At 46.0% G+C, this 16,558-nt stretch overlaps 1 protein-coding gene across 1 annotated transcript; it reads left to right on the top strand.

Annotated features, from left to right (window-relative positions):
* Positions 1–1,821: 1,821 nt before the first annotated feature.
* cldn8.1 (claudin 8.1) lies at positions 1,822–4,384 on the top strand. The gene has a single exon (XM_014163649.2). It carries the CDS (start codon positions 2,025–2,027, stop codon positions 2,808–2,810), a length of 786 nt encoding a protein of 261 aa, XP_014019124.1. The 5' UTR covers positions 1,822–2,024; the 3' UTR covers positions 2,811–4,384.
* The last annotated feature ends 12,174 nt before the right edge of the window (positions 4,385–16,558 follow it).

The raw sequence follows: 16,558 nt of genomic DNA on the forward strand, positions 1-16,558 counted from the left end.
TAGACTCTACCCACACTGACTGGACTCTACCCACACTGACTGGACTCTACCCACACTGACTGGACTCTACCCACACTGACTGGACTCTACCCCCACTGACAGGACTCTACCCTCACACTGACTGGACTCTACCCACACTGACTGGACTCTACCCACACTGACTGGACTCTACCCACACTGACTGGACTCTACCCCCACTGACTGGACTCTACCCTCACACTGACTGGACTCTACCCACACTGACTGGACTCTACCCACACTGACTGGACTCTACCCACACTGACTGGACTCTACCCACACTGACTAGACTCTACCCCCACACTGACTGGACTCTATCCACACTGACTGGACTCTACCCACACTGACTGGACTCTACCCACACTGACTGGACTCTACCCACACTGACTGGACTCTACCCACACACTGACTAGACTCTACCCACACTGACTGGACTCTACCCACACACTGACTGGACTCTACCCTCACACTGACTAGACTCTACCCTCACACTCACTGGACTCTACCCACACACTGACTGGACTCTACCCACACTGACTGGACTCTACCCACACACTGACTAGACTCTACCCACACTGACTGGACTCTACCCACACTGACTGGACTCTACCCTCACACTGACTGGACTCTACCCACACTGACTGGACTCTACCCACACTGACTGGACTCTACCCACACTGACTGGACTCTACCCTCACACTGACTGGACTCTACCCACACTGACTGGACTCTACCCACACTGACTGGACTCTACCCACACTGACTGGACTCTACCCACACTGACTGGACTCTACCCACACACTGACTGGACTCTACCCACACTGACTGGACTCTACCCTCACACTGACTGGACTCTACCCTCACACTGACTGGACTCTACCCACACACTGACTAGACTCTACCCACACTGACTGGACTCTATCCACACTGACTAGACTCTACCCACACTGACTAGACTCTACCCACACTGACTAGACTCTACCCACACTGACTGGACTCTACCCACACTGACTGGACTCTACCCACACTGACTGGACTCTACTCATACATACTACACAGACACTCCAACACACATATACACACACTCAAACACACAAAACACACACACAGGTATATTGATGCCTCACACTCACACACAGACACACTTTCACACTCATCACATATGCTGCTGCTACTCTGTTTATTATCTCTGCTGATTGCCTAGTCACTTTTACCCCTACCTACATGTACATATTACCTCAATTACCTCAACTACCTCATACCCCAGCGCATTGACTAAGTACCGGTACTCCTTGTATCTGGCCTTGTTATTTTATTGTGTTACTATTTTAGCAAAAAAATGTTTTTCAGTAAAAAAAAAAATGTTTTGCTAATCTTTTCTTACTTTTTTTAACTCTGCGTTGTTTTGAAAGGGCTTGTGTAAGCATTTCACGGAAAAGTCTGTAAGTGTTGTATTCGGCGCATGTGACAAATAATAGTTGACTTGATGATTTGACACACACACACACACACACACACACACACACACACACACACACACACACACACACACACACACACACACACACACACACACACACACACACACACACACACACACACACACACACACACACTCACACACACACACACACACACACACCCCTCCTTCCCCTCCTCCTACAGCTCCCAGACTTACTGTTACAATAGAAAAACACTTCCTGTCCCCAGGGATTCTGTCTCCTAGCAACAGACCCAGTCCCCTCCCATTCACCTGTCCTGACCACGGGAAGAGAGGGAGGGAGGAGGCTTTTCCAAGGGCACACCTATCACCTATCAGCTCCTCTCATCTTCCAACGGGATGCAAAACTTCTCCGGAGAGGAAGGAAGCAGCTCCTCACTGTTGTCAGATCTTACTGCCACTCCCTTCAGCCTGTTGACTAGGTGGGTTAGTGAGACACTAGTGCGACTCTCCTCAGCCTGTTGACTATTAGGTCTAGGTGAGTTAGGCAGGACAGAGTGAGACCATGGCCAACTCAGCTCTGGAGATCGTTGGCTTGTTGCTGTCTCTCATCGGTCTGATCGGGACAGCTGCTAGCACGGGGATGCCCATGTGGCGCGTGACGGCCTTCATCGGCGAGAACATCATCGTGTTCGAGACGCGCTACGAGGGTCTGTGGATGAATTGCTTTAGACAGGCCAACATCAGGATGCAGTGTAAAGTGTACGACTCCCTCCTGGCTCTGCCTCCAGACCTGCAGGCGGCCAGGGGTCTGATGTGCTGTGGCTTGGCCCTGGGAGGGGTGGGGCTGCTCGTCTCTATCCTGGGCTTACAGTGCACGGCCTGCATCCGGGACAACGACCGGGCAAAACGCATGGTGCTCATCATCGCTGGCAGCATGATCCTCGGGGCCTGCATCTGCGTCATCATCCCAGTCTCCTGGACAGGTCACACTATCATCCGTGACTTCTACAACCCCTTGCTGATCGACGCCCAGCGCAGGGAGCTGGGAGAGGCTCTCTACATCGGATGGGTCTCCTCTGCTTTCCTCTTCGCCGGCGGCTGCATGTTCTGCTGCTGTAACATCAAAGAGGATAAAAGGCAAGACAAATACATGTACTCCAGGAACAGCCCTAGTCAATACATGTCTTACGCCCCTCAACCACAGTACCAGCCACAGTACCAGCCCCAGCTCCAGCCCCAGCTCCAGCCCCAGCCTCTACAGAGACAGCCGTCCAGTTACAGCTATCCCGGCTCCAACCACTACCCCTCCAGGTATCCGTCGGAACGCAGTGCTGTGGCTTACCTCTGAGTGTTGAGACTAAAGGGAGGGAAAGAGACTTACGTGTTTTATACAGACTGGAGGAACTGATGTGTTCTTATGGGTACGCTTTGAAAGAAGGCTTTCAGTTGTTAAAATATGCATATCGGCATAAAGTAAGAGACTAAATGATTGTAATACACTGTGAAACTCACAAAGAGAGGATTAATCGTAGAATTATCATAACATGCATTTCAGTTGAGAAAAAAAAAACGTGTCTATCGGATTTGTTTGTAAGAAAGCTGTTTAAAGATACTAAATACACTTATAATAGATTAACTGTGAACTCAGAAAGAGAATACCTTGAGGGAACCTTAATCCTAAAAAAAAAAAAATATTATCCTTTGTTTTCATATTTGTATTTACTTTGTATTGGTGGGGTGTATAAGCACAAGTTTTTTTATAATGACATCCCTAAAGATTATTTGTGTAAATATATTTACAAATTGTGTTGATGTGGTTGTGTGCTTTGTGCAGTAAATGTAGGGTTCTTACACATAATACCCCCTTAGTTACATTAGGTGTTACATAATATGTAGCTTTTATAATGTAAAAAGCAATTGTCATGTATGCATCCCAAAGGGCACTCTATTCCCTATTTAGTGCACTACTTTTGACCAGGACCAATAGGAAATAGGGCCCATAGGTTTCTGGTCAAAAGTAGTACACTAATATAGGTTGCCATTAGGGATGCACCCATTATCCTTCATTTTATTATTTCATTCCTAAAGTATCTGATTAGACAAAATCATCTCCTATTGACAGATATGTAGCTGACTGTGTGCTGTAAAGTGACATTTCTGCTAATGTGTTTTGGAGAAGAGCAGCACAGGGCTGGCTTTGTTCCATTGGCCCCCCCCTTGACAAAGATCCCCCTTGACAACGGTCCCCCTTGGCAAAGGTCCCCCTTGGCAACATCAACAAACTACAAGACAGTCCTGGATGTGTTAAAACACCTGTGTTGTTACTGCCATTTTGTAATGTTTGGGAGTAGACAAACAATGACAGTATCGTTTTGTAATATTATCCCCTGGGGCATCCTATTCCCTACATAGTGCACTACTTCTGACCAGGGCCCTATTTTCTATAGGGTGCTATTTATAGGGAATAGGGTGCCATTTGGGACACATCCTCTCTGTGTTGACAGCTTGATGGAAGGACTAATGGAAGTAAATACAAGGCTGGTTGTTGAAGGTGTGGACCCAGAAGCAGTAGGGTAGAACAGAGGACTTTTGTCAAAGCAAACAGAGCATTACGGACTAAGAACTAGGGCTGGGTTCAATCCCTAGGTCAGCGTTGTAGTGGGATTTGACATTTAAATTCACGGTTAACGCTGCATATGTTAAAAGTTATTTCATTTCAAATGAATTAAAAAACGTTAATCGTTTCAATTAAGTTGAGGTAAGTCTTTCAGCTTCTGGAATACGAACAAGCTTTTTCTGAATTACTCATTGACATTTCATTATCTGGTGCAAGCTAATGTATATAAAAGTGAATACCTTCAGAAGCAATGTAAGACTTTGATTTACACATTACTGATTAAATGAAACATTGATATGTAGTCATCCTGTTTTATTATTACAATGGAGAGACTGGTGGTACATAACAAAAGATGGATTTTGTGAAAAGCTTTCCATTTCATTGTGAAGTGAAGCTACTGAGAGGTGGTGAAATAGCTACAGTGAGGGAAAAAAGTATTTGATCCCCTGCTGATTTTGTACGTTTGCCCACTGACAAGGAAATGATCAGTCTATAATTTTAATGGTAGCTTTATTTGAACAGTGAGAGACAGAATAACAACAAACAAAATCCAGAAAAACGCATGTCAAAAATGTTATAAAATGATTTGCATTTTAATGAGGGAAATAAGTATTTGACCCCTCTGCAAAACATGACTTAGTACTTGATGGCAAAACCCTTGTTGGCAATCACAGAGGTCAGATGTTTCTTGTAGTTGGCCACCAGGTTTGCACACATCTCAGGAGGGATTTTGTCCCACTCCTCTTTGCAGATCTTCTCCAAGTCATTAAGGTTTCGAGGCTGACGTTTGGCAACTCGAACCTTCAGCTCCCTCCACAGATTTTCTAGGGGATTAAGGTCTGGAGACTGGCTAGGCCACTCCAGGACCTTAATGTGCTTCTTCTTGAGCCACTCCTTTGTTGTCTTGGCCGTGTGTTTTGGGTCATTGCCATGCTGGAATACCCATCCACGACCCATTTTCAATGCCCTGGCTGAGGGAAGGAGGTTCTCACCCAAGATTTGACGGTACATGGCCCCGTCCATCGTCCCTTTGATGCAGTGAAGTTGTCCTGTCCCCTTAGCAGAAAACCCCCCCCAAAGCATAATGTTTCCACCTCCATGTTTGACGGTGGGGATGGTGTTCTTGGGGTCATAGGCAGCATTCCACCTCCTCCAAACACGGCGAGTTGAGTTGATGCCAAAGAGCTCCATTTTGGTCTCATCTGACCACAACACTTTCACCCAGTTGTCCTCTGAATCATTCAGATGTTCATTGGCAAACTTCAGACGGGCATGTATATGTGCTTTCTTGAGCAGGGGGACCTTGCGGGCGCTACAGGATTTCAGTCCTTCACGGTGTAGTATGTTACCAACTGTTTTCTTGGTGACTATGGTCCCAGCTGCCTTGAGACCATTGACAAGATCCTCCCGTGCAGTTCTGGGCTGATTCCTCACCGTTCTCATGATCATTGCAACTCCACGAGGTGAGATCTTGCATGGAGCCCCTGGCTGAGGGAGATTGACAGTTCTTTTGTGTTTCTTACATTTGCGAATAATCGCACCAACTGTTGTCACCTTCTCACCAAGCTGCTTGGCGATGGTCTTGTACCCCATTCCAGCCTTGTGTAGGTCTACAATCTTGTCCCTGACATCCTTGGAGAGCTCTTTGGTCTTGGCCATGGTGGAGAGTTTGGAATCTGATTGATTGATTGCTTCTGTGGACAGGTGTCTTTTATACAGGTAACAAACTGAGATTAGGATCACACCCTTTAAGAGTGTGCTCCTAATCTCAGCTCGTTACCTGTATAAAAGACACCTGGGAGCCAGAAATCTTTCTGATTGAGAGGGGGTCAAATACTTATTTCCCTCATTAAAATGCAAATCAATTTTTGACATGCGTTTTTCTGGATTTTTTGTTGTTATTCTGTCTCTCACTGTTCAAATAAACCTATCATTACAATTATAGACTGATCATTTCTTTGTCAGTGGGCAAACATACAAAATCAGCAGGGGATCAAATACTTTTTTCCCCTCACTGTACATAGCCTAAAGCTTGTGATAATTCATAGAGGTAGAAAGAGGTTTATTTTGCATCTGTGACAGCATGTGCAGCACCATTGAGGGCTTTCTCAGTTTTAAAGTAGTCAATTTCTTCTTCTACTTTGAGTATTGTGTTGTCTGAACAGATATAAAGCCAAGATTGGTGATATACTGCCACCTGCAGGTATGGAATGTTTGCTCAGGAGTATAGTTCATTGGCTGATCCCTCCAGATGAGCTGAATGGAATGAGGAATTATGTGATTCTTTCTTAACCCATTGGAAGACCCACCCAGTTGACTACTTCAAAATGTCTGAAGTCCTCAACGGCGATGCTAAAACAGGCTATGGGGCACTACAGTGGTCTATCCAAGGCTATAGGTTAACTGTGAAAAAACAGGACATTCAGATATTCACAGTGTTTAATAGTCACATGTACAGCGTTGCAGGTGTGATTTCAGGGTACACGGAAAAGCTTAGGCTCTGAGCTCCAACATGCAGGACTAAGTTAAATAAAACAATGAAAATGGTCATGAAAAACACAACAAAAATAGGAATAGAACTATATACATCATAATGGTATCAGTGATGAATAGAACTATATACACATCATAATGGTATCAGTGATGAATAGAACTATATACACACATAATGGTATCAGTGATGAATAGAACTATATACACATCATAATGGTATCAGTGATGAATAGAACTATATACACATCATAATGGTATCAGTGATGAATAGAACATATACACATCATAATGGTATCAGTGATGAATAAATAACATGTCCATTGGGGTGGAGGCAGAGTAAAGACTGAGGGAGTGGGGGGGAATGACCATAGGGGGAACAGCCGGCTGACTAAAGGACCATTGAGACAGAGGGGGAATGACCATAGGGGGAACAGCCGGCTGACTAAAGGACCATTGAGACAGAGGGGGGAATGACCATAGGGGGAACAGCCGGCTGACTAAAGGACCATTCAGAGGGAGGGGGGACCAAGTGAAATAAAATAATAAAGCTAGCAATATATCATATACATATTAACAACTGCAACAGTGATGAATGTCATTGGGGTGGGTGCAGACTGAGGAGCAGCATGTATGGTAAGAGGGGGTAGGGGGGAATGTCCAATAGGGGGAGGGGGAGTAGCAGGTATGGTAAGAGGGGGGAGTAGCAGGTATGGTAAGAGGGGGTAGGGGGGGAATGTCCAATAGGGGGGGGGGAGTAGCAGGTATGGTAAGAGGGGGGGAGTAGCAGGTATGGTAAGAGGGGGGAGTAGCAGGTATGGTAAGAGGGGGGGGGAGTAGCAGGTATGGTAAGAGGGGGGGGGAGTAGCAGATATGGTCAAAGAGGGGGGAGTAGCAGGTATGGTAAGAGGGGGGGAGTAGCAGGTATGGTAAGAGGGGGGAGTAGCAGGTATGGTAAGAGGGGGGAGTAGCAGGTATGGTAAGAAGGGGGAGTAGCAGGTATGGTAAGAGGGGGGAGTAGCAGGTATGGTAAGAGGGGGGTGGGGGGGAATGTCCAATAGGACTCATCTCATACTTAGGCAATTTCTGAGGTCTGAAAAAAGTAGATTTTGGAGTGAGCCATCATTGTTTCTTTGTCAGGAAGACTTTGGGAGTTTGTGTGGACCAAGATAGTTTGTGTGGACCCTGAAAGCGTGATGATACAGGGTGTCTGAGATCGCAACGCTGTGCGTGGGCCTGGTGGGTCTGATGGGAGGTGACAGCCTTCATCAGAGAGAACATCATCGTCACGGAGACGCTCTGGGACGGCCTGTGGACGAACTGCTGTAGACAAGCCAACATTAGATGCAGTGTAAGGTGTACGACTCCCTGCTGTTCCTCCCTGTGGACCTGCAGGTATGGTTACAGTATGATTATGTCCCAAATGGCACCCTATTCTCTATATAATGCACTACTTTTGACCAGAGCCCTATGGCACCCTATGGACCCTGGTCAAAAGTAGTGCACCCTATGGGAATAGGGTGCCATTTGGAACAAAGACTTTAAAATCATGTCAATCACAAACAAGTATTTAACCTATTTTTGTTAAAACTTTACTTCATGTATTGTAGCGAATACGGGGCGGTAGCTCCTACCGGGATTCAAACCCGGGTGGAGCGACTGTCAACCCAACACCTTCAAGATGTTCCACCAAGAGGTCCGAACCTCTTGAAGAGGTAGCTAGATAATGTTCTTCTCTTCCACAGGCTGCCAGGGGCTTGATGTGCTACAGTATGTATTGGTCTTCTCTTCCACAGGCTGCCAGGGGCTTGATGTGCTACAGTATGTATTGTTCTTCTCTTCCACAGGCTGCCAGGGGCTTGATGTGCTACAGTATGTATTGTTCTTCTCTTCCACAGGCCGCCAGGGGCTTGATGTGCTACAGTATGTATTGTTCTTCTCTTCCACAGGCTGCCAGGGACTTGATGTGCTACAGTATGTATTGGTCTTCTCTTCCACAGGCTGCCAGGGGCTTGATGTGCTACAGTATGTATTGGTCTTCTCTTCCACAGGCTGCCAGGGGCTTGATGTGCTACAGTATGTATTGGTCTTCTCTTCCACAGGCCGCCAGGGGCTTGATGTGCTACAGTATGTATTGTTCTTCTCTTCCACAGGCTGCCAGGGACTTGATGTGCTACAGTATGTATTGGTCTTCTCTTCCACAGGCTTCCAGGGGCTTGATGTGCTACAGTATGTATTGGTCTTCTCTTCCACAGGCTGCCAGGGGCTTGATGTGCTACAGTATGTATTGTTCTTCTCTTCCACAGGCCGCCAGGGGCTTGATGTGCTACAGTATGTATTGTTCTTATCTTCCACAGGCTTCCAGGGGCTTGATGTGCGACAGTATGTATTGGTCTTCTCTTCCACAGGCTGCCAGGGGTTAATGAGATACAGTATGTATTGGTCTTCTCTTCCACAGGCTGCCAGGGACTTGATGTGCTACAGTATGTATTGGTCTTCTCTTCCACAGGCTGCCAGGGGTTAATGAGATACAGTATGTATTGGTCTTCTCTTCCACAGGCTGCCAGGGGCTTGATGTGCTACAGTATGTATTGGTCTTCTCTTCCACAGGCTGCCAGGGGCTTGATGTGCTACAGTATGTATTGGTCTTCTCTTCCACAGGCTGCCAGGGGCTTGATGTGCTACAGTATGTATTGTTCTTCTCTTCCACAGGCCGCCAGGGGCTTGATGTGCTACAGTATGTATTGTTCTTATCTTCCACAGGCTTCCAGGGGCTTGATGTGCGACAGTATGTATTGGTCTTCTCTTCCACAGGCTGCCAGGGGTTAATGAGATACAGTATGTATTGGTCTTCTCTTCCACAGGCTGCCAGGGACTTGATGTGCTACAGTATGTATTGGTCTTCTCTTCCACAGGCTGCCAGGGGTTAATGAGATACAGTATGTATTGGTCTTCTCTTCCACAGGCTGCCAGGGGCTTGATGTGCTACAGTATGTATTGGTCTTCTCTTCCACAGGCTGCCAGGGGCTTGATGTGCTACAGTATGTATTGGTCTTCTCTTCCACAGGCTGCCAGGGGCTTGATGTGCTACAGTATGTATTGGTCTTCTCTTCCACAGGCTGCCAGGGGCTTGATGTGCTACAGTATGTATTGGTCTTCTCTTCCACAGGCTGCCAGGGGCTTGATGTGCTACAGTATGTATTGGTCTTCTCTTCCACAGGCTGCCAGGGGCTGGATGTGCTGCTCTCTGGCCCTTTCAGGGATGGATCTACTGGGGACTCTAGCTGGGATACGCTGCACCTCCTGCATCCAGGACAATGACCGTGCTAAGAACCTCATCCTCATGGTGGCTGGAGACATGTAGTTTCTGGTCTCTGTGTATTTATCCCAGTCTCCTGGGTGGCTCACGGCATCATCCGTGACTTCTATAACCCTCCTGCCGATCAACACCCAGCGTACACTGCTGAGGGAGAAGCTCTACATCGGCTGGGTCACCGGGAACCTTCCTCTGGCCTTGGGGCTCCTCTTCGTCTGTCGCCGTGTCCCCTCCAACAAAGCCTTGTTGGATATCTAGCACCCAGCCAACAGGATCAACAAACCCACCGTGACACGATACCATCCCATCTCCAGTGTCCCTAGCATGAAGGCTCACCACCTGCCCGGTCTAAACCACCAAAGTCTCAGCTTCGATGGACACCAACACCAGTCTGTCTCTTAACAACTCTCCTTATGGACAACACGGGGTCGTTATGAACCCTCCTGCTGATGTGTATGACGTAGGGTTGGTGAAGAAGGTTGGGCAGCTGGCCCTCCACCTCTAACAGCTACGTCAGACGCCACACTCCTACAGCCAACAGACCGCTCTACTCTCCTACAGCCAACAGACCGCTCTACTCTCCTACAGCCAACAGACCGCTCTACTCTCCTACAGCCAACAGACCGCTCTACTCTCCTACAGCCAACAGACCGCTCTACTCTCCTACAGCCAACAGACCGCTCTACTCTCCTACAGCCAACAGACCGCTCTCCTTACTCCTACAGCCAACAGACCGCTCTCCTTACTCCTACAGCCAACAGACCGCTCTCCTTACTCCTACAGCCAACAGACCGCTCTACTCTCCTATAGCCAACAGACCGCTCCTTACTCCTATAGCCAACAGACCGCTCTACTCTCCTATAGCCAACAGACCGCTCTACTCTCCTATAGCCAACAGACTGCTCTACTCTCCTATAGCCAACAGACTGCTCTACTCTCCTATAGCCAACAGACCGCTCCTTACTCCTATAGCCAACAGACCGCTCCTTACTCCTATAGCCAACAGACCGCTCCTTACTCCTATAGCCAACAGACCGCTCCTTACTCCTATAGCCAACAGACTGCTCCTTACTCCTATAGCCAACATACTGCTCCTTACTCCTATAGCCAACATACTGCTCCTTACTCCTACAGCCAACATACTGCTCTACTCTCCTATAGCCAACAGACCAAGATGTAATCTACACCTCCATTAGACTGATAGAAATCCTTATTATTTTGTTAAATTATTTTTCAATTTGAGCATAATTATTTCTATATAGCCTACACTTTCTGAACTTCTAACACAAGTGAAGCAGACAGGTGTGTATTCCTGACAATTTTATATTTATTTAACCAGGCAAGTCAGTTAAGAACAAATTCTTATTTACAATGACAGCCTAGGAACAGTGGGTTAACTGCCTTGTTCAGGGGCAGAACGACAGATTTTTACCTTGTCAGCTCAGGGATTTGATCTTGCAACCTTTCGGTTACTAGTCCAACACTCTAACCACTAGGCTACCTGCCTCTAACCACTAGGCTACCCTGCTGCCCCACAATGATCTCAAGAGCAGCTGCTCACTGATTTGACAGCTCCAACTGAGATCCACCTCTGACATACAGCCAAAACATCCGGTATGCGGGTGTCTGCTATCACTGGTTAACGCTTGATCTGATTGAATCTAGGCCTAAATGATTGAATTCATGTTGAGCGTAAGGGACAGTTACAGCATCTAGAGATCCTATTACCGTTGTTTTGTAAATATGTAGGAGAAATATAAACAGAGGTGACATTGTTCTGTATTGCATCTCAAGTGGCACCCTATTCCCTATATAGCGGACTACTTTTGACCAGGGCCCATAGGGCTCTGTTCAAAGTAGTGCACCATGTAGGGGATAGTGTGCCACTTGGGATGTAACACTGGGTTTGTTTGTCCCATAACACACAAACCTCTATAGCCATGCCCTGAGAAAAACACAACGTCGTCAGCTACACACAATCTAATTAAAACACTGTCAATATGTCACCTATGAACACTGCGTGGAATGCTGCTATTATTACGTTAAACTGTACTCTCATTATGTACAGGACATATCACTTCTCCGAGAGAGAGGACAGGACATATCACATCTCCGAGAGAGAGGACAGGACATATCACATCTCCGAGAGAGAGAGGACAGGACATATCACTTCTCCGAGAGAGAGGACAGGACATATCACTTCTCCGAGAGAGAGAGGACATCTGCAATGACCGTAGGGAGCCTCTCACATATTAATCCCAAAAAGAAGGGGCCATTTGGGAACGCACCACCAGTCTGGTCCTGAAGGAAGGAACCTAGTGACAGTCTAGAGACAGCATAATGTTAGTGACAGTATAGAGACAGCATAATGTTAGTGACAGTCTAGAGACAGCATAATGTTAGTGACAGTCTAGAGACAGTATAATGTTAGTGACAGTCTAGAGACAGCATAATGTTAGTGACAGTATAATGTTAGTGACAGTATAGAGACAGCATAATGTTAGTGACAGTATAAAGACAGTTTAATGTTAGTGACAGTACAGAGACAGCATAATGTTAGTGACAGTATAATGTTAGTGACAGTATAGAGACAGCATAATGTTAGTGACAGTATAATGTTAGTGACAGTCTAGAGACAGCATAATGTTAGTGACAGTCTAGAGACAGCATAATGTTAGTGACAGTATAATGTTAGTGACAGTCTAGAGACAGCATAATGTTAGTGACAGTATAGAGACAGCATAATGTTAGTGACAGTATAATGTTAGTGACAGTATAGAGACAGCATAATGTTAGTGACAGTATAATGTTAGTGACAGTCTAGAGACAGCATAATGTTAGTGACAGTATAGAGACAGCATAATGTTAGTGACAGTATAAAGACAGTTTAATGTTAGTGACAGTACAGAGACAAAGAAACAGTATAAATGTAGTGACAGTGTAGAAACAGAGACAGTATAATGGTAGTGACAGTATAATGGTAGTGACAGTATAAAGACAGTTTCATGTTAGTGACAGTACAGAGACAAAGCAACAGTATAAATGTAGTGACAGTGTAGAGACAGTTTAATGTTAGTGACAGTATAAAGACAGTTTAATGTTAGTGACAGTATAATGGTAGTGACAGTGTAGAAACAGAGACAGTGTAATGTTAGTGACAGTATAGAGCTAGCTCACTAACCAATAAAACACAGAATACAGTGGGTGGTCCGCCCAGTTCTAACTAGTGTTCTATAGATAATATTTACCTACGGGTAGTAGTGTATGCCCATGGGCGACTTGTCTTGGTACCCACTTTCCCACCGTCAATCAGTCAAACACCATAACAAAACAATACTCACAGGATAATGGACAAAGTGCCATGTAGTTGCAAAAACAAAAGAGAGATCTCTAGAGAGAACTGATTGGGATACTTTTAAACCAAGGGAAAGGGGATGTGATTGGGTAAGTGAAGAGGAGCAGGTGTGTCTTCAGATTAGCGACTGATTGGTGACAGATTGGTGACTGATTGGCGGCACCTGTGAATAGGGCAGAAGGAAAGAAAATACACACACAGGATACCTGTATCCGTAACACCATACAACACTCCTTCCGTGGCCTCCAACTGCTCTTAAACGCTAGTAAAACCAAATGCATGCTTTTCAACCGTTCGCTGCCTGCACCCGCCCGCCCGACTAGCATCACTACCCTGGACGGTTCTGACCTAGAATATGTGGACAACTACAAATACCTGGGTGTCTGGCTAGACTGTAAACTCTCCTTCCAGACTCACATCAAACATCTCCAATCCAAAATCAAATCTAGAATCGGCTTTCTATTTCGCAACAAAGCCTCCTTCACTCACGCCGCCAAACTTACCCCCGTAAAACTGACTATCCTACCGATCCTCGACTTCGGCGATCTCATCTACAAAATAGCTTCCAATACTCTTCTCAGCAAACTGGATGCAGTCTATCACAGTGACAGTGTAGAAGCAGAGACAGCATAATGTTAGTGACAGTATAGAGACAGAGACAGTGTAATGTTAGTGACAGTACAGAGACAGCATAATGTTAGTGACAGTGTAGAAGCAGAGACAGCATAATGTTAGTGACAGTAGCAGAGACAGCATAATGTTAGTGACAGTGTAGAAGCAGAGACAGCATAATGTTAGTGACAGTATAGAAGCAGAGACAGCATAATGTTAGTGACAGTGTAGAAGCAGAGACAGCATAATGTTAGTGACAGTGTAGAGACATAGAGACAGCATAATGTTAGTGACAGTGTAGAAGCAGAGAGAGTGTAATGTTAGTGACAGTGTAGAGACATAGAGACAGCATAATGTTAGTGACAGTGTAGAAGAGAGGGACAAGAGACAGCATAATGTTAGTGACAGTGTAGAGACATAGCGAAGGATCCCCCCACACACACATAAAGAAGGAACCCCCCCCCCCCCCACACACACACACACACGTGAGAATGTGTGCATATGTGATCGTTTTAATGGAAGGTGATGCCAAAGAAAAATGTCCATTTATGGACAACGAAGTTTTATTGTATTCTAGAGACAGTGTAACGTGAGTGATGGTGTAATGTCTCCTTTCCACCACTAGATGGAAGCAGAGAACACCATGAGTGTTCCAACCAGACCTTACTACAGGAGCGTCACTAAGGACACTAAGGCCTGGATTCAATCCGTACTGCGCTAGATCCGCATAAACATTGTAAGTTCATTTTCGCGATTGAGCCGACATATGCAGCATTTACCGTGAGTGCAATTTCCATGAACACGGAAACATTGCCTTTAAATTTCAATCGAGCTGTTTTTACAGGATACTTTCAGGATACGGATTGAATTGAGCCCTAACTCATCCTCTAGTCTACTTTGTGTCCCAAATGGCACACTATTCCCTATATAATGCCCTATGATCTGTGGTTAAGAGTAGTGCCCTATATAAAGAATAAGGTGTAATTTGGGATACCACCAATACTGCTTGGCTTCCTCACTTGCTCACAAGCTAATCACAAATGTGCTAACCTGAGCGTGACTGTGGCACTGAATTCATGTGGACGCGGTTGACATTAGATCTGGTCAGCCTGGCACATCTCAAACTGAGGTCACATGATCTTTAGAAAACCCAATCAGATTCATCATCCTTTACATACGGATGTAAACATGTAGCCTAAACTGTAATCTCGTCTCTCTCTCTCTCTCTCTCTCTCTCTCTCTCTCTCTCTCTCTCTCTCTCTCGCTCTCTCTCTCTCTCTCTCTCTCTCTCTCTCTCTCTCTCTCTCTCTCTCTCTCTCTCTCTCTCCCTCTCTCTCTCTCTCTCTCCTCTCTCTCTCTCTCTCTCTCTCTCTCCCCCTCTCCCTCTCCCTCTCCCCCTCTCCTTCTCCCTCTCCCTCTCCCTCTCCCTATGCGATAGCAATTGAGCCTGTAATAAAACATGTACATGTAAAATGTTTTCAGAACTTGGATGAATTATAAGTCACAGTTCAATTGCAACACTGTGTGTTAAGTACACCATCCACCCCTCCCTAACTGTGAGTCTAACTGTGTGTTAAGCACACCGTCCACCCCTCCCTAACTGTGAGTCTAACTGTGTGTTAAGCACACCGTCCACCCCTCTCTAACTGAGTCTAACTGTGAGTTAAGCACACCGTCCACCCCTCCCTAACTGTGAGTCTAACTGTGTGTTAAGCACACCGTCCACCCCTCCCTAACTGTGAGTCTAACTGTGTAGAACACATCCACCCCTCCTAACTGTGAGTCTAACTGTGTGTTAAGAACACCATCCACCCCTCCCTAACTGTGAGTCTAACTGTGTGTTAAGAACACTGTCCACCCCTCCCTAACTGAGTCTAACTGTGAGTTAAGCACACCGTCCACCCCTCCCTAACTGTGAGTCTAACTGTGAGTTAAGCACACCGTCCACCCCTCCCTAACTGAGTCTAACTGTGAGTCTAACTGTGTGTTAAGCACACCGTCCACCCCTCCCTAACTGTGAGTCTAACTGTGAGTCTAACTGTGAGTTAAGCACACCATCCACCCCTCCCTAACTGTGAGTCTAACTGTGAGTTAAGCACACCGTCCACCCCTCCCTAACTGTGAGTCTAACTGTGAGTTAAGCACACCATCCACCTCTCCCTAACTGTGAGTCTAACTGTGAGTTAAGCACACCGTCCACCCCTCTCTAACTGTGAGTCTAACTGTGAGTTAAGCACACCATCCACCCCTCCCTAACTGTGAGTCTAACTGTGAGTTAAGCACAATGTCCACCCCTCCCTAACTGTGAGTCTAACTGTGTGTTAAGCACACCGTCCACCCCTCCCTAACTGTGAGTCTAACTGTGAGTCTAACTGTGAGTTAAGCACACCGTCCAACCCTCCCTAACTGTGAGTCTAACTGTGAGTCTAACTGTGAGTCTAACTGTGTGTTAAGCACACCGTCCACCCCTCCCTAACTGTGCTATTATCATGTCATTAAACTGCATGATCTCTGCCCTCTCTCTGTTAATCCTTTAGGAATATCTATAAGTACCAAATGGCACCATATCCCCTTTATAGCCCATAGGGCCCTGGTTAAAAGTAGTGCGCTATATAGGGAATAGGGTGCCATTTGGGACTCATTTTCTCTCTGTACAAAATCTCATTACAAAATCATATATTATGATATTAAGCCTTCTAGCCTCAA

The sequence above is a fragment of the Salmo salar genome, chromosome ssa20 (assembly GCF_905237065.1).
Source record: "Salmo salar chromosome ssa20, Ssal_v3.1, whole genome shotgun sequence".
Lineage (NCBI taxonomy): Eukaryota > Metazoa > Chordata > Actinopteri > Salmoniformes > Salmonidae > Salmo > Salmo salar.